General features: G+C 35.7%; 2 protein-coding genes across 2 annotated transcripts in view; one reads left to right on the top strand and one right to left on the bottom strand.

The window, feature by feature from the left end:
* The first annotated feature begins 1,614 nt into the window (after positions 1-1,614).
* Positions 1,615-4,752, top strand: LOC146004736 (uncharacterized). Its single transcript, XM_083143697.1, has 2 exons — positions 1,615-1,700; positions 3,476-4,752. Exons 1-2 carry the CDS (start codon positions 1,628-1,630, stop codon positions 4,285-4,287), a joined length of 885 nt encoding a protein of 294 aa, XP_082999823.1. The 5' UTR covers positions 1,615-1,627; the 3' UTR covers positions 4,288-4,752.
* A 12,571-nt stretch (positions 4,753-17,323) lies between these two features.
* LOC146004845 (pickpocket protein 28-like) overlaps positions 17,324-23,250 on the bottom strand; it is an 80,493-nt gene continuing 74,566 nt past the window's right edge. Inside the window, exon 9 of the mRNA XM_083143869.1 lies at positions 17,324-17,517. Coding sequence (XP_082999995.1) covers positions 17,324-17,517 — 194 coding nt within the window. The remainder of the gene's footprint in view (positions 17,518-23,250) is intronic.

Genomic DNA, 23,250 nt, shown 5'->3' with positions numbered 1-23,250 from the left:
ACTGGCGCCTGGCTCTGAAGAACATTTTTCGAGCACTGCATATTTTACAGTTTTATAAGAACATAAAGGGGCCCTAATTATATACAATAACCCTAAGCCATTGACTGGCAGAATCGACATTAGTTACAGAAACACCCTGATGTTGGAGAAAGAAAACACAGTTTTTTTCCTTCTGCTCCGTGCATGAACGTCGGCAGGATTTTTTCCAGGGAGGGGCAAGGAAGGTATTTTTTTCCAGGGAGGGGCAAGGAAGGTATTTTTTTCCAGGGGGGAGCCAAACAAGGCACATTTTCCCCAAAAATAGTGTTGTTCCCTAAAAAAAAAGGCTTAAATTTGAATTTATGGTGATCATGCAATAATTAACACATATTATTGCGGCTAAAATTAAATTATATGTGTGAAATACATAATTTTTGGTTGACTTTCATTTTCCAGAGGGGGTACGCACCCCACTTGGCACCCCTTCCAGACGCCCGTGGCTCCGTGGTGGCGAAAAGGGACCAGACCTTGCGGCGCCGGTGGAAAGCTAAATGTCTCCTTATATGGTTGGTTTTGCATTGGAGTCATTGAGGAATCTTTGTTCCATAATAAAGAGTATACAGAATTCCCCTTTGTGCAAATTAATATGAAACATTAGTGACATTGTTATCGAACAAACTATTCAATAATCCACGGGTTCCTGTTTGTTTGTCGAGTGTCAAAAAACCGTTTTTGACTAAAAAATCGAAACAATTGTGCAACAGTATTCAGAATGTCCTACATAACCAGTACAATGCCTATGGTACCACAAGAGTCTTCCTTTATAGCACGTAGTGTCGGAGCCGAGCCGAAAAAAGTAGGGAGATGGATTAAAAAGAAGGGACTGTCCTGATAGCCTTACATCAATGTTTAAAAAACTAAAATTGCCAAATATTGCAGACTGCAGACTTCTAGAGCCTGTCTCTCTCCAGAAACAACCCATTCATTTGTGGAAGGAGAAAATCGAAATTCTTGAAGAATCATTAGGTTTTTATAGGTTCAAATTAATGTTTTTCATAGCTCGGGGGGGGGGGGTGCCACCATTGTCCCCCTTCAAAATATATTTTTTATTAAAGAGTTTAATATTGTTTAATAACAGTAATATGATTTCTCTACGTCTCTACAGTAAATTTCTAAGTGAGAGTATTGGATGGGTAACTGTCCCCCTTGCCCCCCCCACCCATGCCCACGCCTATGAGTGGTTCCATTGTTCTCCGAGGACTTATTCATACAGCGGACGTTTACGGTGCATAATGTGTCGCTGAAGGAGCGGCCGTTGTATGCGTGCGCAATGGAAGGGAAAAGTCCCCGAGCAGTGATGGGTTCTGGTCGTTCATTTGTGTGAGTCGACTCATGAGCGCTTGATCACTGAGAAGAGTCGTTCAAATGAGTCTTTCAAAATAGTCGTGAAGCTTCTATTTGTCGAAGTACCTGCCTGCAGAGGGGAACGGGAGAGGGGATTGATTAGCTGCTTGGCACACGTACGGCTCTTTGAACGTGTCGTTCATTTGTAGCGAATGAGGCGTTCACCACTCACAAAAGAGTCGTTACTTTGGAACGACTCGTTCACGAAGAACCCATCACTAGCCCGACCCAGGAGCGTCCTCACATGTCAGATAGTGCTGTAGGAATAAGCATCGCTAGTGAACAATCTGAAGATTTCGTCATGATTGTCTTCAATGGTAAGCACGAGAAGTGAACCATGTATACCTTTGTGCTTCACTTGTGTTCCCTCAAACCTTTTCTTCTTCCTTTCTCAATTCTTTATCTTTCCTTCAATCTCCTTGTCTTCTGCCTCTCATTCATTCATGCACGGTACCTTTCCCGCCTTTTTTACTCTTTTACATTCCACTTTCTTTTTTTAAATTACAATTCCTTTATTTATGCTTTCCATGTCTTTCCTTCACAGTCCCTTCAATTTTTCTCATAGCTCCAGTTCCCGAAGTAAACTTTGTATCTTCTCTTATCTTATATTGTCTTTTATCTTCTTTCTGTTTGATACTTTTTCGTATTCCTAGCAGTCCATTTTCCTTCCTTCGGTCAACTTCCCTCTATCACCCACATGATATTTATTAATATTTCTGTATTACTTTTCCTTCACACATATATGCTTACACTCTTCACTCCTCTTTCTTCGTTTCTGCCCTTCTTTTTTCTTCCGTTGTGTTCTGTCCATAGCACACAAGGGAGCCCCACCCCATCTGCATACCACACTATGGACACCTCCATTGTTTCCTTGGGTTATGATGTTGGTGAAACCATTTATCGCCGTAGTATAATTACAAGCTGTGCAATAGTTCAGCAATTCATGTGGAGTAATGTTTCGCTATGCATGTGAAAAAGTTGGGATAGGATTCTACATTCCACTTATGATCCTGGGAGTTGAAATTCGCTTGGGATATGTGTTGTGAATCATATACGTATAAACAATGCAATGAGAGAATACTACAGTGTTTGGAATTTGAATTTCTGCTATTTCACTTTTGTTAATATGTTATCCTTACAGTTAAGACTAGGATGTTTCTAATGTATTTTGGGACATTTCCTGGCAGAAGATGCAAGTCTAATGTTGAAACTCAAGTAATCGATGAATCAAGAATGCTCTGGCTTGAAATTCAACTGATTATTATTGGTTGTTGTCAGTGCAGTGGCTTTTAGCGCACATTGTGGGCACAAATTAAATGTGTTTGACTGGTAACTTGCAGCTAAATAATGTGTCTCTTTCAAATCTTATTAATTTGAAATTGAGATCAATTTCTAGTAAAAACAGATTGATCTCCTTAATGGTGTAGTGGCAATGCTGGTGCCTTGTTCTCAAACTCTTCGAAATGTCGGGACCTTATCAGCTATCAGGTTTTGTTAGTTCCACTCGCAGAGCCATACTAGTACTCTCTCGGTAAATTTCACCCATGCACATGCTCATTCAGTTCGGTATTCCAACATGTTTTTTTTTCTTCTTGTTTTTATCTATTGTGTAATACAATACTTTTCTTTAATATTAATAAAATTAGATTAATCAATAAATGTTTTGTTATTAAAGTGAATTAAAACAATTATAATTTGGCCTTAAGACTTCAAACAATTTTGTTTCTGGGTATTTTCCCCCATATGTATCTGTATGTTATGGCAGAAAGTGTGTGATTTACAGTCTTTATTTCGTATTATTATTTACATGCTTGAAAACAATTACAATTTGGACTTAAGAAGCAATTTTGTTTGTGTGCATCCTAGTGGAGAACGTGCATCCTGCCAGGTTAAAATGTACAACTATTTCCCACCCTTCGTTAGGCCTTATGCAAACATCCCTCCATCTAATAATTTGCATTGCAAGTGCTGGTAGATATGGAATAAGGTTCATAGCTAGAATAAATATAGTAGTATTTTCTGACATTATTAAAACAGATATTAGCATTTTAACCTTTCAACTTGTTTTAACTCTTTATTTCTTGGATTGCAGTTTTCTTTGTAAGGATCATCACTTGCATGGCAAACATGTTCCACTGCAAGAAGAATTTCCTGGTGGCCATGATTACCAAGCCCTTTGTGCCCTTCTGTCGCAGTATGGAGAAGCTCCGTTTGTACACAGCCTATGGCTTGTTCCTGTGTTTGATGATCATCACATCAGTTGAGTTCCTCAGGCAGCCAATCAAGTGCACCATGAAGGCTAGAGGTGTTGTAGCGACTCAGCCAATAGCAGAACGTTGCGGGTTTCTAATCGTCTTTGCCTTTCTATGCCTGAAGTTATTCTTCGACTTGGCTCTGTTTTTCTTCCCCACCAACCATCACCAATGCCCTTGTACTCGGAGGCATTTGACCATGAAGGGCAGGGTTAAGAAAGTGAAGATGATAAAGAACAGAAACATTGAGATTGATGTCTCTCTGGGAGATCGACTTAGTGTGCTCCATCTCAAGAAATCGTTCAAGGACTATCTCAATGCTGATCCTGACAATGAGATCAATGGTGAAGCACTAATGCGGTTATTCTTCTACATGACTAAGCTGTTCTTCTACGCAGACCACCAATACCCTTTTAGGTATATCACTATGATGCGCAGGCTTCAACATGTGAAGAAGATCAAGAGTGGAAAATTTGTGATTTTTGTCTCTCCGGAAGATTTTTTTCGTGTACTCCATCTCAAGAAACCACACAAGGACATGCCTGTGTTTTTTAAGAAGAGTGACAAGCAACCCAAGGACACTCTCAAAATTGACCCTGACAACAAGAAAAATGGTGATGTTGTACTCATTATCCCGGAATACCTCTCCTAAGATGCTCCCAGCAGAGAATTTCCAGGTAATCCAGAAAACATTGCCTGCAATTGTTGATGAGGTAACTGTTCAGCAAATAGATGTTTTGGGATTCTGAAGTAAGTTACGTTCTCCATTGTGGTTTTAGTGTCAATTTTTTTGTAGGTAGAAGGAACTCAATATAGGTGTAATATTAGCATGTCTTGTTAATAAATGCTCTTAAGTGAATGCAACCTTAAAATTCTGTCAGCTGTAAGAAACAAAATGTATTTGGTTGGAAGTAATTGTAAAATACCTCTTTAATAATAACAAACTCAATTAATTTTTTAGTACAAAAAGTCAAAATTTGTTGCCAATTATAACAAAAGGAATGTATTCAATTGGAATTAATGCTAAAAATTACTTTTCAATCATAAGAAAATGTTGCATATTTGTATATTCCTATATTTACAATAAACAAAGTAATACTGTAATAACGATTGGTAAATTCATATCCTGAAGTTTACTGGTTTTGAGATATTTTATAACAGTAGAAAGACTAAACTGTCCTCTGCTTGGCACAATGTGGTCATGTTTAGAACATTCTAATTTTTTGTTTAGTACACCTTGTCTTCACACCAAGTACTACAGAATCAAGTTCATCTAATCAATGATCCTCCAAACAGAAAACAAACTCGATCATTGTACACAGCAAATCATATTATACTATTGTATATATACTATCATGTTCTACAATAGGGTGACAACCTATTTATAACATAAACTCAGGAAACAATGTTGTTGGTCCAAAAAATTAAAGCAATAGCAAATATAATGAGGTATTGTTATTTTGTCAAACAAACAAGGCACAAGTCACTACTCATGTATGAGAATTTACAAGTTCATTACTAATTACAGCAAAAAGTAGTTAAATGGGTTAAAGAACTTGAAATTTTAAAAAAACTCCGTACCCATGAAAAATGGGTCAACGGATGAATAAAGATTATGGTTATGAACTGCACTTATATCATTGCTATTAGTTACGTTTCATGTACCAGTAAATCAAACCTGGACATTTTATAGGGGGTGAATACTGTGTTTCTTTATGAAATTGATTTTTTCTCTCCAATATCATCATAATATCTACCAAAGTAACAAACAGTGTTTGGCCCAATTTTGAGCCAACCGTACTAAAAATTGTTGGCCAACGGTAATTATTTGCATAAAATTAAAAAAATACTAATGTTTACTTTGTAATTCGTACATGTTAATTTGTTATATTTAATTACAGGAAGAATACAAATTAATCAGATTTCATAATCCTCATCATATGGGATAGCATAATTTGACTTTTGTAGTTGCAAGGTCTATGATACTACAGTGAGTGAGCACTAGCACTCAAGAGGCAATGACCTTCACATTTACCAGGGAAAAATATTGTCCCTCTCCCACCTTTTTCCATTGAAAGATCGACCTGATGTTTGGCAGGTCTTGTGATGATGATGTAAATATGTCATGCTTCGCCACTGATTTCCTTCCAACAATGAAAGTTACAAAAATAAAATTTAAATTGTACAATAACAAAAGCATACATAATTGGTAGGTCACTAGGCCACCATGTGTAACAAAAGTGAATGAAAAAGTATAGCATGTAGAGCTGTAATGCCCTTAAAATCTGGCCAAGTAGCATTAAAAATACAAATACTTTTTGGAAAAAAAATAAAAGTGAACATGCTTCTGAAAATGAAAGATTAGCTGGAAGAAGGCTGTAACTCAAGAAATATAGTTTGGAGCAATCAACTAAAACTATCTGCTCCCTGCATGTCTTGCTAAATTCTTTGATCACTCGTCATATGAAAAGTTCAGAATGAGGTAGTCATAAGCCACATATAGACAGTTTTGAGATACAGCCAATTGAGTGTTTTCGTTCATCCATAAATCAGCATTATAATTTATGGATGCGGGATTGAGATCAATATACACCATATTATGTTGTTAATTATATAGAAAATTAGTAAACCTGAATGTCCATGTTTTCCTGTAGTTTTCAAGCTAATAACTTGGAGAAAACAAAGAATGTGGCTTGTGACTATATCCGACCGAAAAGATTTGTGATCTGTTAAGAACGTGATAGGGAGGTACAAATAAAAGCACCATGAATTTCCTTGAAAGACAGCATGTTGGTACCATGTATTATTTACATATAGCTTATGTTGCATATGTAGAATGATTCACGATGCATATGCATATGCATATGAACATCACACATTGAAATAGTCTGTTGCAAACTTCTTTCAAAGCAGTTCTACGACAATCAATCCATAGTCATTTATCATGTAGTTTAGGTTAAAAATTTTCTTTTGTAAAATGCAGGACCAATAGTATAATTTAGAGTGGGAAATACATGCTGCATATCTATTGCTATTACATGATATTCTTGTCGATTTTCTTTTTCCTAAGAGGTTGAATTTGCAATTAACTTGAGACCACTGTCAGCCTTTCCCAAATATAATTTACGTACACATTTATTTTCATCAATTTCATCTGAAGACAGTTCTACATAGATTTCACGTTGTCATTTTATGTGGATGATTGTAATTTTTACCTATCCCTTTTTGTTTTGCTATTGTTAAACAATCCTTTATTTGCTGTTGAAAATTTCTCACTCTTCGTGCATGGTTCTGCAAGTCATGGAAAAAAGTTTATTTTGAGATTGAAATTTCAACTACATGAACCTGTAACAAAAAAGTTACACATCTTGTTGATTGCTCTTCATCTTTTGTGGATACATCCTTTCTTTTCGCATAATTTTCATGCCAGCCATAAGTTTAGTATTCTGGGCATTAAAATCTCCCAGATGAAAGATATTTCCTTTCTCTGTGAACAATTTGTCATAACCTTTTCCCTCGACAAGCATAGGAAGGTCCTATAGTGGCAGCCTTTGTTTTATCTGATACATAATGGCATCCAGCTATGTTTTGCAAAATAAAATAAAAAAATAAAATACATTCATAATTGGGAAAAGAGACAAGTGATAGTAGATAAATACAGAGAAACTAGTAACTCATTTTATCTGCGAAACTGTTTCTTCTTCTTTGTCCACTTAATTTCAATGGCCACTGAAATTAATAGAAAATTGAGTACTAGTTTCTCCGTATTTATAAAAAAACGTGTTTTCCAAAGATGCACATTTGGCCAATGTGCTGGGTGCATCCATCTCCATGCGGCTTATGACTATATTACTACACAGATTACCACCTGGTGGAAGGACCAAGAAGTTCAGTCATGTATTATACCTCCATTCGATGGGAAATAATGCAATGTCTCATGCTGCCTGGACAGAGGGTTGATTATAGTACATGATGGCAGTGGCGACTGGCATCTAGTATGATGGGTAGTGCCAACGTGATCAAGAAATTGAAAAATTTTCGCTAGCATATGTCATAGAAATCTAATGAAAGAGGTAATTTTAATGGAACTCTGTTTACTAAAATTGCAGACAAAAATTCAGAGTTCCTAAGGTTGGTTTATTTTACTTCGCATTTGTTCTACTTTTGGTTAATCGCGAAAATAAGGATGAGTGAACACTCACAAAAAACACTCATGCCCAGGCCGAGATTCGAGCCTGCAATCCCTGGCATCGTAGTGTGCTGTGCGGAGCTCGGCCAGAGTTTCTGGGAAATAAATGCGACTATTAAAATTTTGACTCCTGTCACCTCTACCATTTTTTAAATATTTATAAATAGAATTGATGTTTAAATCTGGCGTGGGACAGCCAAGTTTCTTAACTTTTAATTTAATATCGTATAGTGTATGTAATAATGCTCTAATCTGACTCAGCTTTACTAACTACTCCTCCTTTCACACACCATTGGACACTTTCACTTCACTAAAAAGAAAAACACTGAACAGTTAGAGACACCGAGTTGATCACGGCATTCTCGCCCCAGCACGGCAGATGGTACATCAACGATCGGTGTTACTAACAACTGAAATATGATTACCTGCTAAATGAACTGTAGATCTACAATTTTTAGAATTCAATGCAAGAAATTGAATTATATCTCCAAGTGTAATTCTTATACTGATAGATTTTCCGTGTGATTTTTTACAAATATTAATGTAAAAAATCCCCTGGTGATGTAAATTCCCATTGATATTTAGGCAATTCTTTTGTACAGTAATTGTCTTCAATGTTGTCAACATCAGTTGCAACACAACAGTGTCTGTGTGTGTGAGAGCAAGGGATATATATTTTCTTAAGCAAGAAATCGATAACAAAAATGTCTGGATGGCTGTTTAGATGCATCTATCTAAATGGTTATATAAATTTGGGGAAGATATTACGTTTGTTCTTGCCAAGTATGCAGGAAAGTATCTTCCTCGTGAATTACTTCTCCAACCAGTATTACAAATAGGTCAGGATTAGTCACTTCTCTGTGAAGTTTGCAACTATGTCAACACAATGACATAGCTCTCGTGTCGTAGCACGATGCGAGCTGGCACGAGTGGTTGTCTTTTGGCTGCCACCCGACATCCTTGCTCGTTAACTGCGGAGACTTTTTCATGCCTCCGCGCAGGCTTCTGCACACCGGCCAGTCTATGCTGGCCCAGAGCAAGTGAGAGAACAGCTGGGGATGCGGCGCAGGAGATTTGAATCTCCTCATTCGTAAATGTATTAATTTAACTATATTTTGGCAAAGCAAGTGCTTTTTCTTTTTCTGAGGGTAGAGCCATGGCACGACGGCTCTCTCCTTAGAGCCACCTATGCATGATGGTATGCTCAACTCAGAAAACTAAAACTTGTGGCCATGGATGTCCAGAAGGGAGGGGTTGGGGGTGGGGATGGCCTCCATGGAAAATGAATGTCCACCTAAAATTTATATATTTCTCACATAATTTCATTTCAGTCACAGTAATTTATGTTAATTATTATAAATTCATTGAAGAACCATGATAATTTCAGACTGAAATACTGTTTTTTGAGGGAAGATCACTATTATGGGAAGAAAATATATCTCCTTTACCACCCTGGAAAAAAATTCTGTGGACATCCATGATTGTGGCTTGTGACTATCTCCCACTGCCCCCTTCATATGGCAACCTGTAATTCTATTGTAGCAATAATTATAAGTATGTTTCATATTGTGGAAGAAAACTTTTAAATCAATTTCAGAAATTCACTAGAAATGGTGGGGTGGGAAGAGTAGTTATAAATGTTAGTAAGGTAACTGGGGGAATAACGCCATACTAAGCTTCTTCGATTTTTCCTGGCATTATAAAAACATATGGCAATGTAAATACGATAAGACAATAGATGCATTTTTTCACTAGCAACAAAAAAAATTATGGTATCTTTGTTTCAAATAGTAAATTTTCTGAGAGCTTTTTTCTAAGAAGGTGGGTGCATTTTGGCATTATTTTACACATAGCCGGGTAATAACGACACATGTGTAGGTGTAATAACGCCATACTATAAGAATGTCCTAATAAAATAGAATGGTAATTACTCACTTTATACACACTTCAAGCATTATTCATTCTACAACTATTTAGAAGATGCCATAACATGCAACGTATAATATATGAAGGGCCAGGAGGAAAAACGATGAATGTTCATTCGAGGCGATTTGCCAGGAAATGAAAAACAAGTATTTCTATTCATAAGTACGTCAATATATGCCAAAATAATAAAGTGTTTTTCAGGCACTTCTCACCGTTCTCAACCAAGACCATTCTCATTCTTATAGTACAGCTTCTGAGCTATCAGATGGTGCTGCAATCTCAAAATGGGCGAAAAATCGACATTCATCGTTTTTCCCCCTGGGTCTTCATATTATATTAACATAAACATATAGTAAATGGAAATGCATGTAATACACAAAAGCAAATTCTATTGTCCACGTTTATTTACTTTCTACAGAACTGATACTTTTTTTTATCTCTTGAAATCTATAACTTTAACTGTAAGTGTTCTTCCGTGGCATCTAAAACACAAACCGAAAGCAAACAAATAATGCCCGTGTTGAAGATATCTCATATTAACAATAGCAAAGTTGGCATTGTTACCCCAAATTGAAGTTGGCCCTATTACCCATAATACGCAAGTCCCTCTTTCGGAATGCATTTTGCTTCTTCATCAAAACAAAGAGAATTAGTTAGTAGTATGTCTGGAAAACATAACGACCCATGTACAAAAATAATATAGAGAGGGCGAACCTCTAACGTGAGCAAAAGACTTCTGCACACTAAGAACTTACCTTCTCAATTTTACATCAGCATCTCTGAATAGCCGCTTTCACCACAAACAGCTAACTCACACTGGGAAGAATGGAGCGACGTCAGAACAAAGGAATCACGTGATATACTTGCTAGTAACGCACACACTGCAAATGCCATCATTCGAATTCACTTTCAACTTTCGAGATATAGCCACCTGGCGTTATTACCTCAATAGGCGTTATTCCCCCCAGTTACCTTATATAAACGACTGCTGTACGTGTACCTCTAAACGTGCTCTTTGTTTTGTTTTTGGCTACTGTAGTACCCATTTATTTGCTTCTTTATTGTCTCTCTCCTTCCCCAAGCAGTACAACTTTAATATTAGAAAAGTTACAAATATATTTGTTTTCATGATATATTTGACAAGGAATGAATGCAAAATTATATTTTTACTAATTCTATTTGATTATGTTAAAGGTTTTCCGTTAATTAACATTCTGGCAAAATTGATCAGTAACAGCACAGTATATGAAGCCATGGTGATCTAGTGAGTAGGGTGTCTGAATGCCATGCTGGAGACCCAGGTTCGATTCCCAGGGTGTGTGATCTAAAATCAGATATTTTCCGCCAGATCCAGGACTCACCCAGTCTCACATCAATAGGTACCTGGGGGATAGAAGGCAGTCAGAGCATGGGGCTGATCACGTTACCTTCAAAATGGCAAAGATCGAGAATGTGTGGGGCCCTACAACCACGTGAATTGATCATTACATTGGTTTTTAATATCTTCAGTTAATGTGTTGTGACTGAATACATTATGTGAAGAAACTAGCTATAAAATCTGTAACTGTCTCCTCTGTAGGCATTATTTTGCAATGATTTACAATGAAGAAAGAAATCAACAAATTTTCTTTAACATAGTAATACATTATTTCCAGCATCTGGAAGTAACTAGTTACAACTAACAGTTACTTTTTTGAGAAAACGTAATGTAAGTAGTCACTTTTAAAAGTAAGTAACTGTAACAGAGTTACTTTCTACAATAGAAGTAACATTTTAACAGTTATTCTTACAGTTACTTTGCAACACTTAAATTGCTATATAAGTGTCGTAAATTTTTGACGATTTTGGACTTAAAAGTGAGCCGGAATTCAGATTCTGCTGAATTTATCTCATGTTGGTAGGCTCCAGCTAGGTGCCAGGAATTTCAAGGTTTATCGCATGTTTCATCTTTTGTTTGGTAGACCTGAGTTCCAAAGGGATATACACACTTCAGAAGAGGGATGGATTTCCCAGAAGCGGAAAGATAAGCCTCTAGGAGGAAAATTCCTTCCTATTGGTGACAGTTTGTCATTGTCAGTTGTGCGCTGTGAAGTGTCTCTTGTTTCTGTAGTTTGGTCTTCTGTGACCTTATAAGCAGCATCCAATAGTTTTTTTTTCCTTTGCTATTATATTGGATTAAACTGATAAGGGATGTACTGCTATATTTCAGTGTTTTTACGAAAGAATTCAACAGTATTGGTACCATGAATGAAACTGAAGAAAACTAGAACTAGTAAGTGCACATATGAATTAAAATAATGTAATTGTTTCCACATGACTTCATTTATCTCAGTTCCTGATAATTTAAAAATGGAAGTAAAAATATTTCCAGTTCGAATTAGCTTATTTACGATTATTCAACATTTCTGGGAATTTTGAAAAAGGTAATATATTTTGGTATGTGTTATTCGTTTAACATGTAAATGAGAACCCATTTTATTGAAATGACAGATGTAACAGATCTCACCATTGTTATTGATACGACAGTGAATTACAACACTCAAGTGGCAAACGAACAAATCAGGAAGACCCTAGCCATCATTCTCGCTTGTTTTTTGTAATCGTCTCAGAGAGAACTAAAGGGGATAAGTTTTTTTGCCATTTTCACCATCATTGAATGCACAATTACAGACTACTACATTATCATTTTTATCATTTTCTGGTTCATAAACACTTAAAATTGTACAACAAATTTATTTCTCTCTGACACACCCTTTATGTGCAACAGACTTCACTTGTTAGAATATAGTTCTATGTGAGTGATTTCTCTCCCTCTCCCTCTCTCTCTCTCTCTCTCTCTCTCGTCTCTCTCTCTCTCTCTCTCTCTATCTCTCTAAGCCACACAAAAGCACCCTATAAAGTCCAGCACAGATATTCCTGCCATGCGATGTGCGACAAAACTAAAGAAGCAGTGTTGCTAATGGAGCAGATAGAAAAATCGCTGCAGTGCGCCGATGCACAGCTGTTACGTACAACAAGATAATTAGAGAATTCAGGTCTATCTAACATTGAGTTTTAAACGTCATGCTATATAACAGGACTAGGATTAATATGTACTAACAAGTGGCTTTGTATGTAGCTACATACATATGGACTAAAAATTTGCAAAATATGAACTAACACATAAGTAAAATTACCAAAAATGCTGCAAAGAAGACATCTTCATACGATTCCTTATTTGAGTGATTTCAAACAAAATAAAAAAATATATATATTATTTTTCATTGCATTAATGCACTGGTGGCGTTCACTCCCAAAACCCGTATACACTGGTATGGAACTGCAACGGCAGATAATAACATGCCAACATGTTAAACCGCTACAATTGCACCACAACACTCGTCCTCAAACAGTATTATTATTTCCTCTCTGAGATCGGCGACAGTCGGTTGCCTTTGTTGTACATTTACAAACGATGCCGGTTTCCACAACAATAACAAGTACATATACTGCCACTAGACGATAAGCTTCATGGCTTTTTCTTTTGCTATGAACCAGGGCCGGTGCTAGTCATTTTGCCTCCCTGGGCGATGGTGGCTGATGCTGCTCCATTTCGACCCCCCCCCCACCCCTCCCGGTCATTGAGCAGCAAATTGAAAATTGAAAATCAATATATTCCTAACTAAAACATCAAAATATAAAATAAATAATGAGACTTCTTATGCTATTTCAATACTATTAAGTGCAAAAGAATATCTCGCTGGACCACAGTTCTCAATAGGCTTATTTTTTCTTCTCTTCAAATTCTGACATCTCAAGACATTGTCTTTCGTTCATGATAGCCCTGATTGTTCATTCAGGAACTCCAGTCGCAGCCGCTGCTCTCTTGCCAAAATTCTTTATTGGGATGCTAACACCTTGACTGGCTTCCTCCTTCATGAACTCGTATACATTGCTTAGAATTTCCTGAGCTTGGCTATGCAAGGTTTTTGATTTCAACTTTGACAGAACTGGAGGCATTATGGAATTTAACGTTCATTAACAAACACACACTTTCTCATACACACACGCAATACATGAACACAACGTCAAACCGGTCAAATACTTAGTATAAAATAAAAATATGGTGCTTCCAATCCAACAAAACTCACCACCAATTTACCTGCATTTCCCCTTCCGTGACAGAAATAGTGCTTCATTATTACAGTTGGCAACACTAGTTACTAGCTAGCCAATGAACATGCACTGCATAAAAGAAGCAACCACTACGCCATGCTATATTGCCACATTACCGTCCCTGCCGAATGGTGTGAACCGCGAGCTGGAGCGCTATTCAATTGTTTTCAATGATGTTTGCGTGAGTGTGTCCAGGAATGGAATGACAATATGGCAACAATAGCAAAGGTTGTAGAGCAGGGTAGAACATGTGATGCTAAGAGAGAGGGAGACGAAACAAAAATTCGTATCTACGCAACGGCAAAAATATGTGTGCTGTACTCTACCAGCCTATACAGTGGAACTGTAACTTTGTAAGTGGAAAATGTTTTGAAGCTCGTACATAATCATTCGACACCACTGAATTTAAACATCAAGCCAGTTGGAAGGTGGTACTTCTTGTTAGAAATATTTTTCGTTTTCACCATAAGTTCTGAAGTAACATTAGCAAACAAATATCATCACTAAAATACAGAAGAATCTATATTGAATTCATTCACTTGATCAGTTCCAAAACAAAAAATAATTATGAAATTATATACATAGTAATGAGCCTCATAAGTAGTGTTGTGTTTATTGCTATCGCCTTGTATACAATAGGTTCTCTGGTGGGAGTGTAAAATCTCACTTTAATCTGTAGGTCTATTCACAGCAGCTTTTCTGATTGTAAAGTGGTCTTGAACTCTCTTTTTTGTCAGGATACAAACTTAGATCAGAAATTTCTTGTCAACTATTAAAAAAATTATGTCCCATATTTTTGAAAAATGTATTGTACCAAGCTTATTTTGAAGTTAAATGACTAGTAAAAAGGAAATGTTGTTCGACCCCTGTAAATTGTTGAGATCCCCTTCCCCCTGCATTTATTTAGTGGACATAAAGACACACAAAACAGAGAAAATTGACATACGTGAAAATTGAGAAAATGTAAATAATGGAGGACTACCGCATAGGGGTTTCCTTAAATAATAAAAAATAAAAAATAGGCTGTTTGACTACCATGCAATAGACCCAGGTTCGATCCTCAGTGAGGGAGAACTGGGATTTTTTCCACCCAGTACCTGGAGGATAATCTTGGGTAATGGTACCCAGGGCTGTGGTGCTGATCACTTCACCCCCACCTTCGGCAGTGATCATGAAAGTGATCATCCACCCCTAATACGCCTTCATGGTGTGGCGCAAAGCACAGGAGAGCACTTTATTTTGTAAGAAATACAAATATATTCGAAGACTTATATTATGTACCAGTAGCATAAGTAAAATACATGTTAGTCTTCACCAAATATTTAATTACAATTAGTGATCTATTTGTGTAATTTGGCAGTAAGAAAATTTTCAGCAGAAAGTAACTGTAAAAGTAACTTACAGTTAGTTCTGAAGTACAGGTAACTGTAATTGAGTTACTTTTTAAAATGAATAACTGTAACTGTAACTGTTACTTTTTTTAAAGCAGGTAACTGTAACTGTAACTAGTTACCTTTTTAAAATTAACTTTCCGAACACTGATTATGTTACAAAATCACTGTAACTACTAATAACAAAGTATGAGAACATTAACATTTAATTATATGCAGAAGAAAAAATCTTCGAATTTTACAGTTAACATGTGAATATACACAAAAGCCAAATAACAAATGATTGAAAATGACTTTCAATTATAGAACTGTTACAGGAATCCCGAATTGAAGAATTTCTGATAGGCTTAGTGAAGAATATATTCTTGTAACTCATATTTGATGCATGTACAATGATTAGGAATTACTTCTTTGTACATTTTCTATGTTAGCTTTCTCGTTGGCAGAAATTTCCATTTTTTTTATGTCTAGCAGTTTTACTCTTTACAAACATCTCTTTATGCCCAGTGGCCAAATTGGAAATAAATTACTGCCAGTATGCTTGTATGCACAGACCTGTCATTTGATACAATCCTTTTCTTTTTTGATTTCTTAAATAATACATTGATTCTTATTATATCTTTTCTCACCACATACTGGGCTCCTATTTTATTTGTGCCACTCCTGAATTGTAATAACGAATAACAAATGAGACATTTAACCACTCACTACTGAAGAAGTTCCTAAGACAAGCTGCATTATATGACTGACAGACATGTCATGTTTTAGTAAATAGGTAGGCCTAAAAAATAAACAAAGAACCAAGGTGGGTAGGGCGTCTGACTGCCATGCAGGAGACCAGAGTTCGATTGCTGATCACAGCACCTGCAAAATGGCTTAGATCAAGATTTAATTACAGACACTATTGTTGTGTTTCTCATAATCTATGATTGACAAGGAGAGCTCGGCTGTGGACAGAAGGGTGTGCTCTACAGTACAACTCAAACATGCAAGAAAAAGAGAGAGAGAGAGAGATAAATGAGCAAGAACATTGTTGGCCATTGCATAGCTACTTGTGTGATCAGCTCCACTGATAACTGCCAATTTTAAGAATTTACTGCGAGTATGCTTCTCAGCATCTTAATTTACTACCTATATGCCATACTGGCTCATACCAGTCCAATTTGATCACTGCTTATGCCATACCACAGTGTGGCAGTTTACTGTGTTCACTAACTCAGGAAAATCTATTAGAAGATGAATCAGACCAACTAAAAGAATTCAATGTATGTACAATCATTATCCATGCATGTAGGAGTATGCCACTGCTACACTTATTGACTGCTGCACCATGCTAGATAGTGCAGTGATATGCATTCTTTATACAATAAAGGTGGTAGGCACATGTAATGTTTTTAATCCTGTGTCTTTTATCCTCCTAACAACATTTTATTCCACGATTATCCTTTTAATGTCAATTCTTTGGACACCCATGAGGAAGGATCTGCCAAGGGATCCAAAACGTGAGCTTTCGGTAAGAACCAGTTAAACCACATGTAAGTAATAACTTGTGTTTTATTTAATAAATTGGTTCTTACATTTAGGTGGTCCAAGGAATGCTTGAGTTTGTATGTGAGAGCTGTCAAATTACAAATTACACAACATTTACATAAAATAATTTCTCCAATCTTTTTTATGTCGTCAAGCTGAAGAAGATACAAATAATATTTTCTCTGAGTGTTCTGATCTTTGTTTAGAAATAGAATACAGAACAACTTTAAGAATTTATTTTGACTAAACTATATGGAATACAACAATGATAATTGTTATGCATCAGTTAGTAAGTTAAGAGGTCCTGGGTTTGATACCCGGTGGAGGCACAAGGTGTTCGGATCCCACTTTAAACTGTATGTTCAGTCCCGATTGTGCATAAAGTGGACTTTAAAAAAACAAATGAAATAAAATCAGTCAGTAAGTTTTCTATGAATGTCTGCAAATGGCTACAAATGTTTAATGTAGCTTCCACCAGTTATGCGGCACATATTCCATCATAATTCTAGTTCTTGCCACACTTTTCCCAAAAACTCCTCGTCCACCAAAGTGTTTCTTGTTCTCTCCTTTAGCTGTTGCACATTCTGTGCTATAGAGGGTACATAGACTTTGTCTTTCACAAAGCCCCAAATGCAGAAGTCTAGGAGTGTAAGGTCTGGGGATTTTAAGGAACAGCCTGCTTTCTCTGCACCTGTGAAAGTTGGCCATTTTTTTTTAACATTACACCAGTGCCAAAATGACCATGTTTACAATGGTCTTTTGCATGAAAACAAAACTTGAAGATTTTCTCATTGTTACACAAAAAACCTCATTGTTGTGTTTCAGATTTTTTAAATATAATGAACCTGATAAAATGTTTACGATAATAGAATAGAATTAAAATATGTTAAAATGTCACTTACAGTTTTCATGAAGTGCAGATGATGAACTTTTTATGCCTCACATGTAAAACAGAAACTACTGAATATCATAGAAAGCCACTAAAAATGCAGAAAAGTAAATATGATGAAGGTTCTATACTCATCTTTATTGGAAAACTAAACAGCGAAAATTGGGAAGATATTTATAATCTACCTTCCACAAACGAAAAATTTAATCTGTTTCTGAACAAAATTATCTTTTTACACAATGAATGTTTTCCACCCAAACAAGTTATCATATCCACTGAGTGTAAACCATGGGTCACAAACATAATGAGAATCTCAAGTAGAAAACTAAAAATGCTCCATTCTGAAAGTAAGGTTAACCCCAATCCATCCTATCTGAAATATTACAAGAGGTATAAGCAAATATATAAAAATCTACTGCACCAAGCAAAAATTAATCATAATGACCATGAAATCAATCATTCAAACAATAAATGTAAAACAATGTGGGAAATTATAAGAAATGCATTAACAAAACACCAATTTTTACGTAACAATATGGTGATATGCATTAATGGAAAAGAAGTCCAACATCCCCCTAATGTTGCGAATGCTTTCAATGAGTATTTTGTAAATGGAGTTCCAAATAGAAGGAATGGGTTTATGGCTGCTCCAGAAGAATGTTCTACACACATAACAGTAAATGACAAATCCTTGTTCATTTCCCCCATTACGGCACAGGAATGAAAGATAATCTTCAGGCATATAAAAAACAAACGATCTTCCAGCATTGAGGAAATACCAAACTTCCTAATAAAGAAATGTTATACTTCTCTGTGTCAACCATTACTACATATAATAAACAATTCCATTGAACAGGGTATTTTCCCAGACAGGCTAAAAATAGCTGTTGTTAAACCTTTACTGAAGAAAAATGACCCAAAAGATTTATCAAATTACAGGCCCATTTTGCAACTCTCAGTCTTCTCAAAAATTATTGAACATGCAATAATGATGAGAGTAGAAAATTTCTGTAGTAAACACTCAATCTTAAGCTTGTCGCAGCATGGTTTTAGGTCCGAACGAAGCACGAAAACTGCATTAGCAGACTTAGTAGAATGTGTCACATAATCGCTGAATAAATGTAATCACACGGTAGGAGTTTTTGTAACCTATCAAAAGCTTTCGATTGTGTAAATCATGAGATACTGCTCTGGAAACTTCAAAAACTTGGTATCCGTGGACTACCACAAAAGTGGTTTCAATCTTACCTTACAAATAGAAAGCAAATTGTAGAAATCGCTCACACTACAGCAAAAGGATATGTAACACATCAACACTCCACCATGAAAAGTGTAACATGTGGGGTGCCTCAGGGAAGAATACTTCACCCTCTTTTGTTTCTTATGAACATAAATGATTTACCAAATGTTATACCTGAAGCAAATGCAATATTATACGCTGATGATACAAATATTATAGTAACAGACACTTCCAAAGATGCTCTACAATCTAAGGCTAATAACGTATTAAACAAATTAGATGACTGGCTTTTAAATAATAATCTACTCCTCAACAGCAAAGAAACAAATTACAGTACTTTTTCTACAATCCAAACCAGAAACCAAATAAGCCTCAATCTAATATCTAGGAATACATAACCAGAGCCTAAAAAGTATTCGAAATTTCTGGGTATCCTTCTGGATGAACACCTTAGCTATACAGAACACATAAACACGCTACAATGAAAAGTAAGTAGTGTGTGCTTTGCCCTTCTAGGAATGGAAGACATCTCAAGCACCCAAACTGTAAAGTGCCTTTATATGGCACTTTGATGCTTTACTAAGATATGGGATTATGGTTTGGGGGTAACAAGGGCCACTCCAAAGTCCTTTTTATGCTTCAAAAGAGAGCTATAAGAATCATATGATATGATATGATATGATATGATATGATTTATTTCCATCCACTTGAGCATATAAGTACAAATAACACTATGATATGGAATAGGTCAATTACATGTATAATTTTCAGTACAAAGAATTAACACATACTTTTGCATATTAAAAAGTATAAAAGAGTATAGAATAACATAAAAAATAGAAGAAAAAACAAAATTTATGGCTATTAGTGAACATAAAAATAAAATAACATTAAAATAGAAGAAAAATCAAAGGTTATGTTTATTAATGAAAAATATGATCTAAGTACTCCTCTGTGCTATAAAACAGATATTTCATCAGCAAGCTTTTTACTGTTATTTAAAATTTGATTGGAATATGATTCTTGAATTCCTCTGGGAGCTTGTTGTAGAGTTTTACACCTTGAAATCCTAGACCACTATGTGTTTTGGATGTGCTTACAGTAGAAAGGTGGTGGAGGGGATTATGCATACGAGTGCTGTACTTGTGTATGTCCAGATTTTTTTAGAATATTTTAGAATTTGTATGAATAAAGTACAACGTTTCGAATATGTACAAACATGGAAGAGGTAACATTTGAAATTCATTGAAAATTTGTTTTGTTGGGTTTGAGAGGGATACATTCTTCCTAATTTTTAACATGCGTTTTTACCAAATAAAAATTTTCTGTATTTTGGGTGAACTGCCCCAGAAAGAGATACCATATGTAAGTACAGGTTGAATCTGTCCAAAATATACTGTCCTTAAATCATTCAAAGTTAAAACATTTCTCAAAATTCTCATCATGTAGCAGAGCCTGCTTAACTTTTGAGTTAAATTAGTAATTTGCATGTCCCAAGACAGGTTTGTGTCTATCCATACTCCTAAGAATTTTATTGCATTGCATTCTTTGATGACTTCATTGTTAATACTCCATCTGTCCCATAATTATTGTCCGGTACACCTTTGTTTGTTGTCCCATAATCATTGGTAATCGGCTGGTGGGTATTTGTTGCTCGTTGCGATAAGGTCATGTTTTTCCTCTTCACAATCTTGAAGACTGATCTACTGTGCTCCTCCTCATGTGTGTGCTTTCCATCTGCCTCTTCGTCTGTATTTCCTGTACTACCATTTTGGCATACCGGACTATAATTATGGGACTGAGGGAGTAATTACAATTAAGTTTTTTATTTGTTTTACTGGATTAAAATTTATTAGAACTGTTTTTTTAACATTCAGGGAAAGATTGTTGTTGTTTAGCCACGTGTTTAGTTGTGTTGTTGTTGAAATGGAATTCTTTTGAAGTTTCTCATATTCTAGGCTTTTTACTATGATATTTGTATCATCCGCAAAAAGTATTGTTTGAGACTCTGATAAGGTTTCTGGAAGATCATTTATGTAGAGTAAAAATAAAACTGGTCCTAGAATTGAGCCTTGCGGTACACCTGTATTGAGGAACAGTTGGTCTGATTTGATTTCGTTAATGTCTACACACTGACATCAGTCTTTTTAATAAGACATGAACCATTTTTTTGCTAAACCTCTGATTCCATAATGATCCATTTTATCTAGTAAAATGTCATGCTGAACCAAATCAAATGCTTTGGTAAAATCTAAAAATAATCCATACACATGCATTTTTTTGTCTCTCGATTTTGGTATGTTATTTGTAAATTCAAAAATAGCTTCTGATATTGATTTACTTTTTTGGTATCCAAATTGATGTTTGGATAAAATGCCGTATTTTTCTAAGAGAGTTACTAATCTATTTAGAATAATTTTCTCTATTACTTTAGAGAAGACCGACAAAAGAGAAATTGACCTATAGTTTGAGCATTCTTCCTTGCTGTCTTTCTTGAATAATGGTCTAACTTTTGCTGTTTTGTACTCACTATGAAAAATACCTGTGTATTGCAAATACTTACTAGGGGTTGTAAAATACTATTCGTACATTTTTTGAGTAGAGAACTTGAAAATTCATCTGACCCTGATGAATACTTATTTTTTAAATTTATAATTACCTTCTCGACTTCTCCCTCAGTTACTGGTGTGAGAAACATAGTGTTTGCGTTTCGGGGACTGTTGAAATATGTTCTTCATCTAGGTGTAGAGATTACTGCATTTTTATATACAGTATTGGGAGTAAAGAAAACTTATTCTTGTAGAACTCTTTTCTGTAAATTTAATGTGTTAACTCTCCCCTGCACATACATTTATGAATGCTTAATTCATGTTAAGCAAAATATTTCCAACTTTGCCACAAATGAGGAAATACATGGCCTAAAGACAAGAAATGAAGACAAACTTCACATAAAACACTGCTGCATTAACTTATGTAAGAAAGGTCCCTTAAACTCTTCCATAGATCTCTACAATAAACTACCGCAAGATATGAGGAAAGAACCAAAATTGTTGATATTCAAGCACAAGATAAAATCGATGCTTCTGAACCATGTTTTCTATTCTATAGCTGAATACATGGAAGCTACTTTTACATAAGATAAAATGTATATAATGTAGTATAATCACATATTCTTCTTGTAAATTTAAATGTCAAATGAAGGTGGAAAATTAGAATCACCTAGAAGTAGGCTGTAGTGTTCTATATATTCTCCTTATTTTTTTTTGTGATTTTGATATAATTCCAGAGTAAGACCCAATTTTTTTCACTTTTTGGCTATGCATTTTGTATTTGTATGTGTAAAATCTATTAATGTAGTATTGTATTGTAATGTAAGTATTAACATATGGCCGTGGTGGCTCAGTCGGTAACGCGTCTGACTACCATGCTAAAGGTCCCGGGTTCAATCCCCGGCCGGTTCAAATCCGGGAACTTGTCTAACGATGGAAGTGGCCCCGGTGCCCGCCCAGCGTCGAATAACATGGGTACCTGGGGGAAACCTTGGGGGGTAAACGCGGTCAGGGGTGTGATGCTGATCACATCACCCCATTCACGACCGGATCAAGAAAGTGTGGGGCGTTACCCCCACACCCCCTATATGCCTTCATGGCGTGGTGCTATGCACAGGGGAACACTTTACTTCATTTTACGTTGTTTTAATTGTATGCAATGAAAATTCTTTGAATGGGAATCTTTATATATCTAGATGTTTTTGTTCAAACATGTTATTTGAAATGCTATTGAGCATTTTACTTATTAACTGTTATATTATTCCATATTATCAGCAATGAGGGAAAATATCTGCTGCTGAAATCACAAGAACTAATAAATAAGTAAACTGTTTTTCAATTAAAGGACTGGTGCAAATCAAATAAATTTAGTCTGTGTTTTACTTAACCCTGGTTGTATTTACGATATTTAGAGTACTTAGCATAATGATTGTATTTTCATAATCTGCACATAAAATGTATATATTAACATTGGTATCTCTAAATATCCTCTCACAAAAAATCTATTTTTGATTTACTCCATTAACATTTTATAAAACCATGCAATTTTTTTATTTTATTTTTTAATTTTGATTTGCTATATTTTACTTCACTTGTTGTGCGACTTTTGGCGAATTTTCAAAGATGGAGATGAGTGATGATATGATGAAATTGATGAATGGACACTCACAGATATCCATTCCCAGGCCAGGATTTGAACCCGGGACCCCTGGCATTGTAGCATGATGTGCTAATCACTCCGCCACT

This window comes from Lepisma saccharinum, chromosome 22, assembly GCF_977018435.1.
Source record: "Lepisma saccharinum chromosome 22, izLepSacc3.1, whole genome shotgun sequence".
Lineage (NCBI taxonomy): Eukaryota > Metazoa > Arthropoda > Insecta > Zygentoma > Lepismatidae > Lepisma > Lepisma saccharinum.
The sequence above is the reverse complement of the archived record's forward strand: the minus strand, read 5'-3'. Positions and strand labels throughout refer to the sequence as shown.